Below are 18,947 nucleotides of genomic sequence, written 5' to 3'. Positions count from 1 at the left end.
TATGGTGTTGGACAGATGGTGCCAGAACGACCAAAATAAAAAAGCTCATTTCTTCAGACCACGCTGTGACACCTGTGGATGTCTCCTCTGCTTCTCCCAGGTCTCCCCTCTGCTCAAAGGCTTCCTGGACAGGATGTTGGTGCGGGACCCGGCTCAGAGGGCCACGGCCAGCGAGCTCCTCAAACACCCCTTCCTGACGAAGGCGGGGCCGCCGTCCTGCATCGTCCCTCTGATGCGGCAGAACAGGATGAGATGAGATGAAATGTGACACTAAAACCTCTCTGGAGGAAAGCGTGAAGACTCGGCCGGAACAGAATACTCCTGCACACCGCGGGGAGGCCCTCAGAGGTGAAAGGTCACACGCCAGAGGCTTGTTCTTCAAGCAAGATGTTCAGAAAAGCCAGTGTGCCGGAGTATTCTCTTTGTGTTATCGAGTCGCTGAACTGTGGGAGTGCATTTCCTAAATAAGAGGCAATAAAGTCGTGTGAGTGAGTGAGTGAGTGTAATCAAATGATGCCGACACTGTTAATGGAAGTGTTTCATCGTGTGTGTGCGTGCGCTGGGAGTCATGAAGGAGAAGCAAAGCAGCCACAACTCGCCTGTGGATTGATCTTTTTTTGAGCCGGACAGATTCAAAAACAAAGTTGTGGCTCGTCTTTTATTATTTTTCCATTTGGACAGCAGCTGGATTGTGTGAACGTGGGCGGTTCTGCACACACCTGGCGGACGTTTTGAAGGAGCCGAAAGCCCGTTGGCTGATTATTTTTTAAAGACAGACGGAGCAACGTTTTAATCTCACTTTTGGGCAGTCTGGAAACTTTTTCACTACAGAGACTTCTCTCCCAAACTCGGACCCTCGCCGTATTCTTACTACTGAGAGAGGAGCTCTTTGGACTCAGAAACGAGTCAAAATGACTATATTTTGTAGCCATAAAATCTTCTAGCTTCCTGTTGTAAACAAGCAAACATACACTAAGTGAAGAGGTAAACACTGGAGTCGTGGTAGCAGATGAATTCTTCCTTATTTCCTCCTAATTTTCCTGTGTAAGTATAATATACATAGAAAGATATATCAGTTTTGATCATTTACTCTACTTCTCTACTTTGTTTTCTAATGTTTTTTTTAGAGTGAGAGGATTTTTTTAAGCACTGTTGATCAGAGATAGAAGCTGCACTCGGCTGATTTCAGCTCAGCAGATAATGAACACTAAACATTGTTTTGTTTTGTAGAAGAGGTGTCGAGATGTCGCGCACAGTCCCATAACACTGAGTCAGCTCCCGGTTTACTTTCTTTTTAACAGCTGGTTCTTACTGTAGTACTTTTAGACAGGGACGTTTTTCCACACCCATGACTAATTATTACAGCTGAAGAGAGGAAACTTATTCACACACTAACGGTTCTTTTGATGTAGCTTTAAAAAAGAAAAGATATAAGCTGCTTCTTGGTGAGTTGTGTTCATTCTGTGGTGCACATGCACTTCCTTATAACTCCTCTGCAGCTGATTTTAGTGAGAAACTTTTGTTTTTGTGCACTAAATGCCTCGTTAGTGCGTTCAGCAGACTGCTCCTGACCCCAGCTTGTATTCAGAAGCAGAGAAAAGGACCAAATATTGGCCAAAAACAACCTGAACTCATATTGGTTGTGCATCTTCAGCCTGAATTTTAAGTTTCAAACATCCCCTGACGTCACGAGTCGGTTAATTTGGTGAGAGTCAGACCCGTGGGAGGTTCAAGCAAAGAAGCAGGATGAGTGGCGTCTTTATCAGCTGGCCTTTGCTGCACCGTGTAGCAGCGAGCAGTCGTTTCTGCAGAAGATGAAGTCATGGTATTGAAACACAGATGCACATAAACACGGCCTGCAGACACATTCCTCTCAGCCGAGGCTGTTGTTTCCATTCCTTCTATGTCTTCCACTTCAGCCGCTGCGGACGGCCTCCTCTTTTTTAAATTACAGCGCCCGGGAGCTTCCACTAATGAGCTACCAAGAAGCACATTTTATTCAACTTTTGAACACTTTATCCTGGCAGAAAAGCAGCTTTTTTGCTCCTGCTGATACAGTCAACTGTCGAATTTCAGGCCTCATACAAAGAGTAGCACGAAGCGAGGCTTCTCAAAGCAGGAAGTGGCTTTTAATCCAGACTAATACTTTGTTTTCTAACTCTACAAAGCACAAGCAACTGATTGTGAGCTGGTTTAATCATTATTCTAGCAGCGGTGCCCTGCCGGTCTGTGGTTATGGTGCTGATGCCGCCTCCATAAGGCTGCACCTTCACCTCAACAAAAACAGCTTCCTTCCAGGCGTCTCTTTCTGTACATTTTCAAGCTGCTGCCGGTAGATTTAGAGAACGGCGTTAACAATGCCCTGTGGCTGTTTTCGTGCCATTAAGAGCAGAAAAGTATGCGGTTCCCGCTCCTTGAAAAATGTAAATCCAGATTTCTTTTCATGCTCCGTCTCCAGCTGAACGCGAGTTAATTGTAAACCTGTCCCCTGATGCTCTTTTACGCCTCAGAAGCACTCACTTTGTAGAATTTTCTTGTGGGCGTTTGGACTTTGTGTCTTGGCAGCTTTCCAGGGCAGATTTTCATCTGTCAGTTTCTGGATCAGTTTTGTGGTCGGAGATGTGTCGGGCCAGTAATGACTCGGATGTTTCACGCTTCTGCTTGTTATCAGAGGACCTGAATGAGATGACAATCGGCTGTAGTAAAGAGCTCGTTTCCTCTCTTTTTCTGGAAAGATTGCTGCCAGTCTTAAACTTTTAAGGCCACACGTTGAACACGAAGAATTAAAAATAGGTTCCTCTTCCTGCTGAAAGCTGGTAAAATGCATCAGTTTTATGTTTCCTGCTGAACTTTCTGTGAAGTCATGTGTGAAAATGAACGGATCAACAGAGTATTAAGGTCACTGGAAAACAGCTTGAGTTTTTTTGCCTTGCTGACATATTTAATAGATATTTCTTCGTGTTTTAAGCTACAGTTTTTCCTCCCGCAGCCTCTGCTTTTTCCTTAATGTCCGTAACTTTATATCACAATAAGGCTCCGATTTCTGAAACCTTTGACCTCAGATGATCAACATTTCAGCCTTAAAGATTTTCCGAACAGTGGCTCTTAATACTTTATTTAGTTTTCCAGGTATAAACAAACTCGTTGGTCCTTTTTCGCTTCGTGACTCATTGGATCCGCTTTCTTTATCAATGTGAAAGTCTTGTATCTTCACTGTTGTGACACGTTAGGGACCAGATTTGTCTGATTTCATGCCTTAACAGTCACAACCTGACTGATTCCAACATGTTCCTGACACTATGACCGGCTTCAGGACACTTAACTCAGATTTAAGTTGGCGCTCTTCTTATCTTGGGTGAGTTTCTGTCGTAGAAAAGGTCCGATCCGTAGGGACTTTGTTAGTAGTGTACAGGGTTTAGTGCCTTGCTAAGCAGCATCTTCAGACATTTTTGGGTTCCGTTGCTTCTTGGAAACCTCCCCAGGACCATGATAACGACAGATTAACCAGCCGATTCGATGGAATATGTGGGGGAATTGGACTGTTGTGAGTCACACTCACTCACCACCTGTTTAAAACCTGTTTATCTGTCCATCTGTTGTGATATTGATCTGTTTTTATAACAGAAACTCAAGCAACTGTACCTTCACCAACGTGTTTTTGTAAATTTCACTGGTTGTAAAAACATAGACTTCACTTTGCAAATTCTACTTTTTTTGCAAATACAATTTTTGTAAAAGATTCCTGTCGTGTGTTTTCTGTTCGACTCGCTCAGATGTTGAGAAGAAAGGTTGAAGTGGTGAAAAACTACACTGAAGATGCTCGAAAACAGCAGCAGGAGACGAAAAAGAAGGTTTTAATTCCAAGGTTACATGATCCGGTCATTTTAACAAAAACACAGAAGCAGTGTGTGAAAAACTAAGTGAACCCCCTAATCCAACCACCTTCAGCAGCAGTAAGTTGAACTGATGGTTTTCAGTGTGATTTTATCAGTATCTCACATGGCTGTGGAGGAATCTTGTTCCACTCTTCTCTCCAGCGTTGCTTCAGCTCATTGAGGTTTGCAGCATTAGTTCATGCACAGCTCTCTTAAGGTCCCACCACAGCATTTCAGTCAGGCTGAGGTCTGGACTCTGACTGGACCATTGCAACACCTTGATTCTTTTCTTTTTCACACATTCTGCTGTAGATCTGCTGCTGTGTTTGGGATCATTGTCCTGTTGATGAGCCAGTTTCAGCCCAGCTTTAGCTGTGGGACAGATGGCCTCACATCTGACTCCAGAATACTTTGGTATCCAGAGGAGTTCATGGTGGACTCAATGACTGCAAGGTGCCCAGGTCCTGTGGCTGCAGAACCAGCCCAGATCATCAGCCCTCCACCACCGTGCTTGACAGCTGGTATGAGGTGTTTGTGCTGATATGCTGTGTTTGGTTTCCTCCAAACGTGCTGCTGTGCATTATGACCAAACATCTCCACTTTGCTCTGGTCTGTCCAAAGGACATTGTTCCAGAAGTCTTGTGCTTTGTTCAGATGCAGCTTTGCAAACCTAAGCTGTGCTGCCATGTTCTTTTTAGAGAGAAGAGGCTTTCTCCTGCAGCCCTTCCAAACAAGCCATCCTTGTTCAGTCTTTTTCTAACTGTGCTGTCATGACCTTTAACCTTTAACACGCTAACTGAGGCCTGGAGTGTCTGAGATGTAGCTCTGGGCTTTTTCACCTTGGGGTGAACTTGCTGGGACGTCCACTCCTGGGAAGATTGACAGCTGTCCTGAATGTTTTCCACTTGTGAATAATCTTTCTCTGTGTAGAATGATGGACTCCAGATAGTTTGGAAATGGCCTTATAACCCCTCTTAGATTGATGGGCAGCAACAGTAGCTTCTCTAAGATCATTGCTGATGTCTTTCCTCCTTGGCATCGTGTTAAAACACACCTGAATGCTGCAGAGCAGAAAACTGACAGAACTTCTGCTTTTATAGAGCTTCTCACACTGACTGATGATCAGTTAATCAGTGCATTGATCAGCAGCTCCTGGCTGCTACTTACCCTCTTAATTCCTGTTTAAACAGTAAGGGTTCACTTAGTTTTTCACACACTGCTTCTGCATTTTAATGACCGTGTCATTGTTAGTTTTTAACTCACATTAAGACCAGATGATCTTTTTCAGTTCTGTCCTCATATTTAAGAAAAATCAAGTAAACCAGAAGGTTTGTTTGTTTGTGCTTTTTAACTGTACGGCAGCCTTTTTGGGACATCTCAGGTCTCCTTTCAGCCCGTCTGCTGCCTCAGGAAAAGAAAACCAGAAGTCAACAGGAACATGTTCACATGTACGGTGAGATTTAGGATGTTGGCTTTAAATGTTAGCTTTTATAACTAAACCCAGGACATCGAGGGGATCTAACTGCTTCTTCTGTGACTCTTTTCTAGAAAAGGATCTGTTGAGGTTTTAGATCTTAACTGTTACTATAGCTACTGAACAGTTGTCACTTTGTTCAGGAGATAATGTGACTTTATTGCACATAAACCACTTAAATGTCTCCAGCACTGCCTATAATTAGAAGTATTTACAGTGACTCTGTTGCCATCAGTGAGGATTTATTATCATTGTTGATGTTTAGCTGCATGAATATGAGTTTTTAGGAGATGAATAAAGGCTCAACTTGCATTATGCTGTGAAGATGTGAACTGAGGCCTGAATTTAAGGCCTATGACACTCTCACCTGCCTCCTGATGATAAGATCTGACGCAGCCATCAGTGGAAACCCAGAGGAACACTCTTTCCGATCTGTGTCACAGCAGCAGCAGCAGAGTTGGCACGCTTGTATTTTCAACTTCCGCCCCGTCAGTGCAAGTTACGCAGCTCTGCAGCGCAGCTCTGCAGCGAAGCTTCTGCAGCGAAGCTTCAGCCTGCGAGGTGGGCCCCTCCAGACAATGACTGCTGGAATTTGTCAAGTGTGGAGCTCAAAGATGAAAAGTGAAGAAGAAGTGAGGACGTTCTGCTAGTTTGTGGAGTTGAAGCAGAAAACACCAAACTATGCCACCAGGTCTTTGAAAGCAACAAAGCACAACGAACTTCAAACGGGGGAAATAAAGAGACTTCCTCTAAATAAATCTCAGCGATGTTTGGTATAAACACTATTCTATGGAACAGCATAACCATACCAGGTACCACCTCAATTTGCTCTCAAACAGCTTCATTTCTTGGTGTTGTGAACATCCCAAAATGTTTGAAATCCTCCTGAGATTCAGCTCTGTTTTTGACTGGATTAATTAAGTATTTTTGCAGGTTCTTCCACTTCCAGACAACATCCCAAAGGTGTTTTTAGCTCCGTCATGTTCAGCTGACATCAGCTCGAGCTCATTTTTGCTCTGTGGTGAATTATTCCTGCTGTTAAAAGCTGGTAAACTGGGGGCATAAAGGAATAAACATTAAGCGGTTAAAGAACGGGCCCAAAGTGGGTCTAAAAAACATCCCAAACATCTTAGCAGCAGCCTGGACCGTTGACAGATGGCAGCTTGGCTCTTTGGACTCGTGCCGTTTATTCTAACCCACCATCTGCAGCCTCAGCGGGGGCCCAAATGCATCAGATATATTTTTTCACATTCAGATGTCCAGTGTTTGTGACTCAACGCCTACTTCAGCCTCAGCTTTCTGCTCTGACATGTTGTAGTCCGTCCCCCTCAGGTCTGGGTTGGGTTACTGTCATCAAAACCTGTTTCTCACTATCCTGAGGGGCTCCAGTTGACTGCATGCACATGATGCTCTCCTGTGATCCTTTAACTTGACACTTTGACCCACCTGCAACAAGTCCTGTGAAGCATCTGAACTCCCACTGACTTCAGTGATCTTCTGTTGCTTTTTCCAGCATCAGGACAACCTAAAAATGTGTTTTTACTGCGATTATCTCCACATAGTTTTGACTATATGGTCAGGAAACTAGACTTTCATCATCATGGTAAAAATCCTCAATGTAGGCCGTTAAAAATCTTTTTTTCCCCAGTTTTTGTCTCAAGTAAAGTTTCACACCAACTATTTTTAAAGTTTCCACTCCAGTGAGCTTCCAGGAATTAATCTTCTTGAGCATTTTGTGGATATTTTTACATACTGGTTTGTATATTTTTTATTCTGCAGCCCGAGCTGGCCACAGTTTCCTCCGTTTGATGTGTGTTTGTGGCAGAATTTCCAGCATATGACGGAGCCGCGCAGGTGGGCGGTGTTTGGCGGCCGCGGCAGCCAATCAGAAGCCGGCGTGTCGCTGTCAAACACAGCTGATCGATGAGTCAGGGGGGAGCAGCCGAAAAGGTCGCACTTGTTGCTGAGCAGGAGCTGCGATCGTCAGCTGGCCGCGGAGCTTCTGTCCATCTCCCCTTTGCGCCTGAATAAAAAGTCCGTGCGCCACCCGCCTGCGCCCCCGCCACCGCGTCACTGTTGGCTCTCAGGTGAGACGATTTAAACCTTTTTCTCTTCGGTCCCTGCAAAGATATGCGCTGTCGGGGTTTAACTTTACCTGCCTGTGGTCGAAGCGAGTGGAGAAATTAAACGTCGGCTGTTATTTCTCTGTCTGATTTGCTGCGGGAGAGCCGTGCGCGCACGGGGGTGTTTATTTGTGTTCGTGCGGAGCAAAGATAGAACCTGTTATGTTAGACTGCAGAGGGAAAGTCTGTGCCTTTAAATCACTGATATCGCTGTGATAAACAGAAGGGAAAAAAGAGGAGTTTCACCAGAAAAGGACTGATTGGATAAAAAAAAATCTTCCCCGAAATAGCGACGCTGCTGAGGAACAAAGACCATCCACCGGGAACCCACCGGCTCGATCCAGGAGGGAACTGCTCCAACAGGGTCTCAAACAGCATTTCAGTTTCACTTTATGGCTTTCTGTTTGTCCACGGAGAATGTCTGAGGGTTCATCTGAGCATGTTGGAGCTGGTAGGAGACCGGAGCTGATTATATCTGCTGAAGTATGTGGGCAGACTGGTTGGATGGAAGGAGAAAACTGCTCCTCATGAGATCAGTGCTGTGTGTGGATTCAGTAACTGGGTTATTTTACATACAGAAGAGGCAGGGTAAGGGATGTGGATTACAACAATTAGTTGATGAGTTGATATGAAGGTGATAAATCGGCTGATGTTTGAGGAGGTGCAAAACCAAAACTGGTGGGTGTATCATAAGAAAGATTAGAGATTTCTCACTTTAATCATTAATCATTTTGTAATTTACACTGTAAAACATTTCAATGGCCAACATCGGGACAGAAACTGGGTGAAATGAGCCCCCGGTCTGCACCCCAGTGACCTTTTCAGTAATGCAGCATCAGCACTGCCACTGTGTGCTGCTGATGCATTGTGTGCACCGGCATGAATGCTCTTTTCCTTCTTTTAATGATTTATTAGACTCCTTTTCACAGCTGTAAATGCTCAGGTGTAACTCCTGAAAGCCAAGAGTAGTTTGTTCATGTCTTTTCTTTTTACTGCTGCAGACTTTTTAGTTTAGTAAAAACTCAAAAAGTAAATGTTTTACCAGCTCTGGATTTGGGATGGAGCCCCCAGCCTCCCAGAATTAGTCCCAAAGAATAAAGTTGATCTTTTATTTTGATGTTTCTCAGCCCCTTATAAATGAGCAGAAAGCCACTCGGACTGATCAACTACTCTGTCACATGTGGTTCAGTGGGTGAAAATGCTCAACACTTATTACTTCAATCTAAAGTAGTGTGAAATCCGCTCCCAGAGACTGTCCTGGTGTGTGTTTTTGTTTTATCTCCCGGTTTTCAGGTCTATCCTGCAGCACATTCTCTGGGATTTTCCCCCTGAAGGTCGCAGGCTCGTCTCTAATCTGCGCTGCCATCGCTCACGCTGACTGTACCTGACACTTCCTGTGTTTGCGCCAACTGAGTCGTTGTTATGGCTGGAAACATAAAATGCATCATATCCTGCGTGCCAGAAGATATTTCCAAGAAAGAAAACATTGGCTAATGTTGCACATAACCACAAATGTTGAGTTAACTGAGCCTTTAAAGGCACGGTGAAGAAGTTTGGGCATGAAATGTCATCCTTGTGGAAGCACACTGTGTCAAAGTGACCTCTGAATTCGTTTTAAGTCGTGAGGAAAGAGACATTTGTTATTTTCCTCTGCTGCAGCGGCTGCGTCAAACATTACAGCACAAGTTCTAATATCCCAGAGGGCCACGATGACTAAGATCCAGACCTCCCACGCAGGTTGTGGTCACATGAGATGGAGCTATGAGTGTTTGTGTTAAACCTCTGTCATGTTTGATTTGTGTACGAGTGGCATTTTGGGGCAGTGGGCCCTCCCCGGCTGCTATCAGGATGACTGGCATCTCTTTTGACATGAAAGCACACCTACACACACACACAGTTTCACACGCTGTGGCATCATGGCAGGGGAAAGGGTTCTGGCTCGGCTGGTGCTGGTTCATCACAGGAAGTGTGTGTCTGGCATGAAGGTGTGAAGTTTGGAGTTTTGTGGTAGATGCTATTGTGCTGTCAGGTGTCGTGTTGGTCAGTTTAGGCAGTGTTGAAACAGTAAACAGTTCGAGGGCTCAGTTTCACTGTTAGTCAACTGAAAGGTTGTAGTCGGGCTGCGTTTAGGATGTTGTCACGAAGACGGGGAAATAAAACATTTAAGGCTCGTTTTATAGAGTCGTATCAAGGTTATACTTGTCACTTTCTTTGCATATTTAATCATTCCTAATTTCTTCTGGGATGAAAACAAACCAAAAAGCAGTTTTGCTTCTTACTGTTGTTAAATGAGCACTCAGAGAGAATTGATCTACTTTCTCTTTGTGAAAAGTGTCTTAAAACTGCTCCTTGTTCCTGGAGTGGAGTTTTAACAGTAAACACTGGACAAAAGTGTGAGGAAAAAGCACATTTTTTTCGGTTTTAGTTGAAATTCAAGCACCTTGAGTCCACTTTAGATGGAGCAAAAGTACGAGTTTGATCACCAAATGTGCAGAAGACCGAAGAGATGGCTGCAGAAATAAAAAAGTCTGTTGAATTTAGTGGAAAACAGGCCCTTTCTGGGATTTGAAAACTGGTTTACTTGCAGCTTTCCTGCAGCAGTGGAAGTAAATTAAGCCTTTAAAGAGTTTTATTAGTTTGGTTCTAAATGACAAAGACAGGAAATGTGCACTTTAACAACAATATTTAATTCCCTGAAAAGGTTCATTTTCAGACATATTTACATGTCATTATATGTAAATATGTAATTGTATGTAACACTGTTTTTCAGTGACTTAGATTTCTGATTTTGATTGGAAATTCTTTATTTCAAATATGTGATAAAATACATAAAAAACTATTGACTTTACAACAAAAAACAAAAAGTTCATGTATTAATATACTCGAACCATAAAGGAAGCAGTAACCGAAGCCTGTGTTTAATCACCCCTTTAATATCCAGTGTGTTACTCAAGCTTTATCACAAATGGAAAGAAAAAGAAGCAATTATAATTCCTTTTAAGTATAAAAAAAATGAATAAAGAAGTTCTTATGTTGAGGGATTTCTTGACCCTCAAAACATCATCTCTTGCTGTGGTTGTGCTGCTGTGATGTGGAACCTTTGGTAGGTTTCCCTTTTCATCACAAACTGACAGAAAATGTCAAACCACTGACCTTTAATTGAGATTACAGTAAGTAAGCTTCAACAGGCTTCTGCTGAATCATCCATGCGGCTGCGTTACAAACGCACCTGTCAGAGTGACACCTGTAGGAGGTCGTGTCTCGCTGCTGCCCGGCAACACTCAGCAGCTGACAGTTGTTTCCTCTGTGAACAGAAAATAAACGGTGACACCTGTGACATCGCTCATCTGTTTGGGCAGTAAAACAGGTGCGACTTCTGCTTCCTGCGTGTTTACAGCCCCTGGCTTTTTTTGAGAGTTTTCTCTTCCTCTGACTCTTCTCCTGTGTCATCATCAGGAAGTCCGGTTTGATGTCTGCGTCCATCCTGCATCCGTGGCCGTGTGGACGCGTCGGCCTGGTCTGTGGACTCCTCCTCCTGGCCTCCTCGCCGCTCCTCACCTCAGGTACGACCTCTGAGCCCGCCGGCCGACGTCGTCGTGTGCAACAGAAAAACGAGACACGTCACACTTTTAAACACTTTATTCGTGACTCATTGTGAAACTCTCCTTCTGTGTTTTGGAGGTTTAAAACCCATCGTCTGGAGGTCACAGAGTTTTGTTTTTAATCTGACATCAGAAATTCTAGTCATTTTCCGCTCTCAGCTTCACATCTGACCCAGTCGGAGCGTGCAGAAGTAGTGGAAGCCATGTTTCTGCAGGCGTTTAGAGTGAAAGATGAAGAAAAGGAGGAAGTGGCGCCGGCTGCTCTTGCAGAGCTGCTTATGAGACCTGAGAGTTTTTTCTTTTTTAGTAGATATTGGCCAGAAATCCTGATCCCTTGTAGAACCTTTTAGTCACACATAACTGCTTCTATTTGCAGTAACAATATCGTCTTACTGTCCTGCCACGCTGACCCAGATGGGGTCGAACACGCACTCTCTGCCTGACGTCATCTTCCCTCAAACAACGCCAAAACATCCAGCTTGTCCTCAGCACCATCTGCGACAGACTTACACCAGTAGCTTTATTTAGAATATCTGTTATAACCATTTGTGCTAAAGGCAAGTTATTAAGTTATCATTAAAAAGTAAACAGTAGCTTCCACAGGCCAGATCAGTCGCACATCTTAGCAACCCACTGATTGTCTCACTGGATGTTTAAGCTCTTTTGACTCTTCCTCGTTTTTCTCTCTCATTTTTTTAGTTTTTGGTTTATGGTTCTCGTTTCGTAAAGCTAAATTACTTGTAAGCTTCCTCTTTGAATCTTTTGCTGATTATATCTCTTCGACTGGTTAAATCTTTGCACTATTCATTTTTGTATAAGTTACTCAATAACCAGAATTTGCCCCAGGATGAATAACGTATCCACCTGTTAAATATTGATCTATCGCACCATAAAAAGGGAAAAAATCTCTATTTTCTACAACACAAGTCGGTCAAATCTGTCAGTTTCTGCTGGTGGAAGTAAAGAGTGAGAAAATCCCCTCCAGAATGTTCATCCTCTTCTTTAAAGCCATAAGAAAAACGCACTCTGAGCCGTGCTGCAGAGATGGAGGAGGGGCGAACTTTGACCTCTCCTAACCAGATGCCAAAGTGGCTCCCGATGGTAAGAAATAATGTAAAAAACCTGCTCTCATCTCTGTGTCTCAGCAGGCAAAATGAGCAACTGCACTCACCCTCTGGTGCCAGAACATGGAGGCTTCCGCTGTGATCCGTCTCCATGCCACGGTTTTCCTCACAGGAGCTCCATCCGCTTCTTCTGTGAGCCCGGTTACCACATCAGCAACAGGGTGCCCATCTCCAGGTGCCGCCAAGGGAAGTGGGTGCCGCCGATACCTGCCTGTATCAGAGGTACGAGTTTGGAAGACTGGAAGCACGAGTCAGCAGAAATCTGTGGGCAGATTTTCACAGTTTTAAGGAAAAATCAGTCATGAGTTTCCAGAAAAAAATGCTCATTTCTGTTATCCAGCAGCTCGAGTGTGAAGATTTGGTGTTTCATGACTGAAAGTAAGAGTTGTTCATCAAAGACAGAGCAGAATAATCATGTTAATCCATGATGAGAGTGTTCTTACGAGCACAAATAAAAGAGGAACTCTGTGACTGGCTCGGCTTTTCTCTCACTCATAAGTCGCTTTATCCAAATCGAGTTCATGTGAGGAACAACTAACGCAGCGCTTTGACCGAGAAGCTCATTTCAGAGTGTTGTTAGGTGTGAAAAGCGCCTGAAAGATCCAGCCTGTTGTGAGCTGAGCTGAAAACTTTTACATTGGAGGAGTTCTACGTGCTAATAGATTAGCTGATAGGAAAACTTGTGTCAGCTGGATTTTACTTTGTTCTTACTGCAGATTCTTCATCTGGAGCAAAAAAAAAAGCTCAAAATGGAACAGAAATAGAAGTGAATGCTAATGTGAACGCAGGGACTTAAGACACAAGAGAAATTCAGGCTGTTCTTCTGATGCAAAGCTCAGACTCATCGTGTTTTTACTCTGAAGCAACACAGACTGCTTCTGGAGAAATCAAGTCTGGAAATGGTGTCAGTTTAAAGTCCTCCTCTCTGAGAGAAAGCAGATGCTGTTGGGCAACTCTAAACATTACTTTTCCCAGCCAGCGTTCTTCAGTTAGTACCTCGGTTTATGATCTACTCCTCACTGTTTTCACCCAGACAGTTCAAGGGTTGACGGTTCATTCTAGTTTTTGGTATCGAGGAAGCAGATGGCCTTAGACCACATGTCCTATGCTTAGAATTTGCATAAAGGTTTATTTATGAGGCGTAGATGGTTTGTCTGAGAGCTTTTTCTAGCAATAACTAAATCACAAGAACTTCTGTCAGATCTGACCAGTAAAATCATGAGGAGAAGTCTTCCCTCAATCGCAGCTTTAAAGGTTAATAATCATTCAAACCTGCAGCCTCTGAGGACGGGGCTGCTTTCTCCATGCAGCAGCAGTATCCCGTTCAGCTTTTGACCTACTTAACAGATCAGCTCAGACGCTATCTGACTTTGCAGGGAGAATTGAAGCTTCACTCTGCCCACACCAGTTCCGACTTCCTCTGTCACCATTCAGTTATAGGCGCTGCAGCAGGAAGTCAGAATGCAGAAAGCGGAAGTGGGCAGAGACACCATAATAACCATCAGACACTTCCTGTGTGCCGACGGCGTCAGAGCCTGATGGAAATCCACTTTATAAAAACCATGTCGGTACCAGATAAAAGTAGACTCTGTGTGACGTGCTTCTAATGTTTCCAACATCCTTCACAAACCTCGCATCCACCGAGTCTACATGTCGATGAGACGTTTCTATCTTCTGTCCTCCTCAGACGGACCCAACATGAAGTCTGACGACAGAGGGGGCGACTCGATGCCCAGCATGGCCACAACCGCGGTGGGCGTGTCCATCTTCCTGCTCACCACCACCGCCTGCCTGGTGGTCAAGTCCCGCCTCTTCCCCTGTCAGTCACACAGGTGAGGAGAAGAAGGCTAAATCAATATGATTCATTCAGAAGAAGCTCTAAAACTCCACATCTTATGTCGGGATGTGATCTGCCGGATGCTCTTGTTTCAATAAATCAGGTGATTTAGAGTTTTAGCGTGAATTAACTCCCTTTCTGTTCCTTGCAGCCGTCGCTCCTCAGACCAGCTGGACCTGATGGTGGACGGGCTCCCCGTCTCTCTCCCCTCCTATGAGGAGGCGGTGTACGGCAGCTGGGGGCAGCGCATCCCTCCCTGCTCAGTTCCGGGACCCACGCAGCTCCTGCTGGCCCAGGAGGCTCCTGGCTGCCACCCGTCCTCTCTGAGCAGCCAGTCGGATGGCAGCCACCGGCCCCTCCTGTCCGGCCAAAGCCCGGACAACCCCCCGCCTCCGTACGAAGAGGTCCCGACGCCACATCCCAGAGACAGGATGAGCGACCGGCAGCTGCGTGTGGTTCTCTCCGACGATAAGGACACCTGACTGATGCGTTCGCGGGTTCACTTGTGACTGAAATCTTACCCATGACAGATTGTGACGGCTCATACCTGCGGCGTTACATCTGCAGATGACGGCTGACTCCTGTACTGCCGCACTTTTCCTGCTCGGCTGCCGCTCGGCAGCTTCAGGACCATCACGCGCTATTTTAGACGAAGCTGACAAGCTCTGATTGGCCAGCCGTCTGGTGGCACCGACCTGACGGAGGTGGACTAAAGTGCATTTATCAATGAAATGTTAACTGTATAGCGTATTGTATGAATGTTTGTGGCATGGCGGGTGTAATTTGCACATGAATCTCTGCTTTCTGCTGAAAACCTGGTCATGAAATGAGAAGTTAATTTATTGGTTAAAGGGTTTGAGGGGAGAAGAAGAGAAAGTGATGAGGTTTTCAGAGGACAGCAGTGATGTAAAGCTGTGTGTTTTCAGTGCTGTTCTGGAGACGTGTTTTTATCCTTCCCGTCAGTGACGGGGCTGATCAAGGCTTCCTTTGGGAAGTTTCTGACACTTTCGCTCAGCTTTTCTCTTCCGGTGTACTCAGACTGCACACCGGAAGCCGGCGTTGGTGCACAGACGTTAATTTAAAAGAGAAATAATTATCTTGTGTACAGCAGACGGATGTAGAGATTTAAAGAGAAAGCAAATGGATTTCTCTTGTGTTCAATCAGGTGTGAGTGAAGTGGAGATTACTCGATATCTGACTTAAATCTATTTTAAAAGGATCAATCCTTCATTTACTGACTCATTTTGTCAGTAAATCAGAGAATGTAGACTCTAGTTCCACAACTTGCAAAAAAAAACACCTTAAAAGAGCTGATTCGATGCCTTCACTGACCTTGAATGTATTTAATGTTTAATTTTGTGGCAAAAAAACTTAACTATTATATGGATTGTAGTATTTACAGATGATGATTTGTATATTGTATTATTGCACAGAGCTATAAGATAAATAAATGTTAAACTGTTCCTTTTCGCTGTTTGACTTCCTGACCTTGTTTGTGACTTAATTAGAGATAATCTGCATCACTCGTGTTCACCAGTGCTACAGTTCACACCTGATGGTTGAAACGCATCAGTGTCATTTCCTGCAGCCTGTAATCTGGTTTGGCAACATGTTTCTAATTGTTTGACACTTCCTTTGAGATGCCACCTCAGAAAACTGCAGAAATCTTCAGGCCGGATGGTAATTATGTCAGAGTTGAGCGTCTGCACCCCTCCGGATGCTGCAGGTCGGTCCAAACTCGATAAAAACTTTCCTCTGTGGAAGAAGAAACTGACTCATGCCTCAAAAAGAGAAACTCACATTTCTTTATTCCCTCTAAAGATATGTGAAATCTTCAGTGTCATTGCAGGAAATTGTCCAACAAACATGTTGAAGCGCTTCAGTTTTCAGCTGTTTTAGACACATAATTATCTTCAGTCAGTTTGACGTTTGCAGTCTGATCAGGATGCCAGTTGGTGGAATACAGGGAAATTATCAATTTAGGGACTTTTAGCCTCTTTTTCACTGTGATTGTGTATGTTGACGTAGTGACTGTGATCTATATCGTTCCAGATTACTCGTTTTTGGCTGAATAAGTCTGTTGTGGTTCTTCCAAACTTCAGCCATGTGAGACTGATGGAGGCTGCTGTTTTGGACACTTGAAGCACAACAGAAATGTTGATGCATCCTTCCACAGATCTGAGTCGGTGTCTGAAAGGTCCACAAACAATTCTCTGAACTTCTGACACGATAAATGGAAACAATGTCCATCAGACACGGTGTTAAAAGCTCCTATTACTTATGTGAATAATTTAAAGAACTGTGTGCAGAGTGGTGAAGGGGCGACAAAGTGCCTGAAGCATAACAAAATATTCAATTCTCTGTCAATAGTTTTACATCTTAAGCTTTTATGTTAATAATTGAACATCCTACCAGACTTTATAGTGTATATCCACCATGAATTATTTCCATTTAACTGCATGTGAAAACCAATGACTGATGTTTTTCTGCTTCCTAATATTCATTAATTCAGTCATGATTTAAAAATAAACCATATTTTCACTTGTCATCGTCTGAGAGTTGCTGAGTTGCCTTTTGGCTCCCAGCAGGTTAATTGAGAGTTAGAAATAATCAAGATTTTAGTGATTTTTTAATCAGCGTTCGCTTGAAGTTTATTCCCACTGGTGGGTGAATATTCAAATGTGTGAATAACAGTTTAAAAGGTAAAAAGAACAGTATTATCAGCAGAATTTGTAAATGTACACAGGGAGACTGGCTCTTTCAGAGTCTTCATGTTCAGTTAAAACGGGTGAAATCTCCTCCATCTTGTTTAAAGTCTCTCTAAATTTGTGGAAGTAGGTTACAGTTTCAGAGCGGCGCTGTGGACCGTTCTGAAAACACAGAATTGGGCTGCGTTATTGTTTTGGCTCTCGGTATTTACTCCAAACGAACTTCCTCCGAAGAGGCATGTGATGGCGGTGATGAGGGCCAGAAAATCAGACTTCCTGCTTCGGTGTGAATCCTGGAAGTTTTGGACGAGTTTGACTGAAAGCGGATGTTGGTTAATGATTCAAGAAGGGGGATGAGTCCTCTGACAGTTTACAGTAAACGGTCAGCGGTGGTTGGACAGAGAAGACCAACATTTCCGGTGTTGCCACAGACTTTTGTGTGTGTGGCTGCAAAGTGACATGTTGGGAAAACTCTGAAACTTGGTGATTTTTAGAAGTTCCTGCTCAGTGTTGTACTTTTTTCTGCAACTTTGAGATAAATCTCGTGCTCCTCTGCGTCGTATCCTCTACTCCTCGTTGAACATGACACACTGAAATTTAACACATGGCCGAGTTGCACAACTCTGAACCAAAGAAGGAACAGTGTTACTATGATGAAATCTGAATCTGAGGGTTTCCCCTCCATTCAAATTCATCACAAAATGTCCTTAAAGTGACCCGAATGTGACGGCAGAGTGAGGCGGTGCAGCTTACACCATCAGGCCTGATGATGATGATGAAGTCTCTGCTCGCTTTAGTAGTTTCCAACTTTTCATCAGCCCTGCCTGCTGAGTGCATGTGATCATCCAACCAGGGGTTAATTGGTTTGTTTTTCCACTAATTAGGTCAGTTTAATCTCCAGAAGTGTGAAGTCAAACTGAAGGAAACTGAACTCCCTGGAGCACAATATTTCTCCAAGAAATGGATGTGATGTGATGGATGAAGGATGCCAACGCTGCATCTGTTAAATCGGTTCTTCTTTATTTCTCAACAGCCTTCTGAGGACATGTTTGGCTCACTGATGAGGTGTGGTCCCTGTTCAGAGACTTCCCCCAAACCCTGCAATTCAAACGTTACTCAAGTCGAGGTGAGTGAACTTTGTGAGGAGAAATGTAACCAAAACCATCAGCAGATGCAGAATAATTGTGCCCTACAATGTGTATTATTTCACAGTAGATTATTGTTATTGTACCTTTTACTGGCAAACGCTTCAGGAGAAAATCATCTGGTTCTCTGAGGTCTTAAAATGAAGTAAAAACAGCCACAGATGAACAACAACACATGATATCTTACACTGTCATTACTTAACAAAAACTGAGACCGCAAACAGAGAAGCGGTGTGTGAAAAACTAAGTGAACCCCATGATCCAACAGCTTGTAGAAGCAGCTTCAGCAGCAGTAAGTTGAACTGATGGTTTTCAGTGTGATTTCTCTCTCATGGCTGTGGAGAAATCTTGGCCCACTCTTCTTTCCAGCGTTGCTTCAGCTCATTGAGGTTTGCAGCACTGGTTTCTGCACAGCTCTCTTAAGGTCCCACCACAGCATTTCAGTCAGACTGAGGTCTGGACTCTGACTGGACCGTTGCAACACCTTGATTCTTTTCTTTTTCACACATTCTGCTGTAAATCTGCTGCTGTGTTTGGGATCATTGTCCTGTTGATGAGCCAGTTTCAGCCCAGCTTTAGCTGTGGGACAGATGGCCTCACATCTGACTCCAGAATACTTTGGTATCCAGAGGAGTTCATGGTGGACTCAATGACTGCAAGGTCCAACCCTTCCCAGAAACAGTAAGGGTTCACTTAGTTTTTCACATGCTGCTGCTTCTTCTGTTTTGGCTTAGCTTATCTATCAATAATGTTGCAGTGTAATATGGATTTAACTTTAAGACCTGGTAAGGAACAGATAATTTTTCTTTTTAATCTTCTAATACAATCTTGACTTGATAGAGGGCCGATTTATTTACCCATTAACTCCTTTAATCACCCAGTTTAAATATGATTGCCGCTAAAAGATGTGTTACATTGTCATTTTTCAATGTATTATAGCGCCAAAAAACACTTGTCTTCATCACATTCAGACTCAACCTCAACTAAAACTACATGATAGATCTGATCTGTCAGGTGATCAACAGGAGAGAATATATGATGTTCATGAAGTTTGTGTTG

At 43.8% G+C, this 18,947-nt stretch overlaps 2 protein-coding genes across 3 annotated transcripts in view; both read left to right on the top strand.

Annotated features, from left to right (window-relative positions):
* pak4 (p21 protein (Cdc42/Rac)-activated kinase 4) overlaps positions 1 to 3,739 on the top strand; it is a 32,676-nt gene extending 28,937 nt beyond the window's left edge. For both annotated transcript variants that reach the window (XM_072392062.1, XM_072392063.1), the window contains exon 11: positions 101 to 3,739. In XM_072392062.1, the coding sequence (XP_072248163.1) occupies positions 101 to 256 (156 nt within the window). In that variant the 3' untranslated portion in view covers positions 257 to 3,739. The remainder of the gene's footprint in view (positions 1 to 100) is intronic.
* Positions 3,740 to 7,152: 3,413 nt separating this feature from the next.
* On the top strand, positions 7,153 to 15,498 carry LOC140314038 (sushi domain-containing protein 6). Its single transcript, XM_072392060.1, has 5 exons — positions 7,153 to 7,436; positions 10,929 to 11,035; positions 12,223 to 12,420; positions 13,886 to 14,030; positions 14,187 to 15,498. The coding sequence occupies exons 2-5, from the start codon at positions 10,942 to 10,944 to the stop codon at positions 14,515 to 14,517; spliced, it is 768 nt and encodes a 255-aa protein (XP_072248161.1). The 5' UTR covers positions 7,153 to 7,436; positions 10,929 to 10,941; the 3' UTR covers positions 14,518 to 15,498.
* The last annotated feature ends 3,449 nt before the right edge of the window (positions 15,499 to 18,947 follow it).

Source organism: Leuresthes tenuis, unplaced genomic scaffold, assembly GCF_036924035.1.
Source record: "Leuresthes tenuis unplaced genomic scaffold, fLeuTen1.0.hap1 SCAF_9, whole genome shotgun sequence".
NCBI lineage: Eukaryota > Metazoa > Chordata > Actinopteri > Atheriniformes > Atherinopsidae > Leuresthes > Leuresthes tenuis.
This window is presented reverse-complemented; position numbering and strand designations above follow the sequence as displayed.

Coding starts and splice junctions, on each gene's coding strand:
- LOC140314038 (XM_072392060.1), top strand. CDS start 10,942: ATGTCTGCGTCCATCCTGCATCCGTGGCCGTGTGGACGCGTCGGCCTG. Junction 12,421..13,885: donor GATACCTGCCTGTATCAGAG/GTACGAGTTTGG, acceptor TGTCCTCCTCAG/ACGGACCCAACATGAAGTCT. Junction 14,031..14,186: donor TTCCCCTGTCAGTCACACAG/GTGAGGAGAAGA, acceptor TGTTCCTTGCAG/CCGTCGCTCCTCAGACCAGC.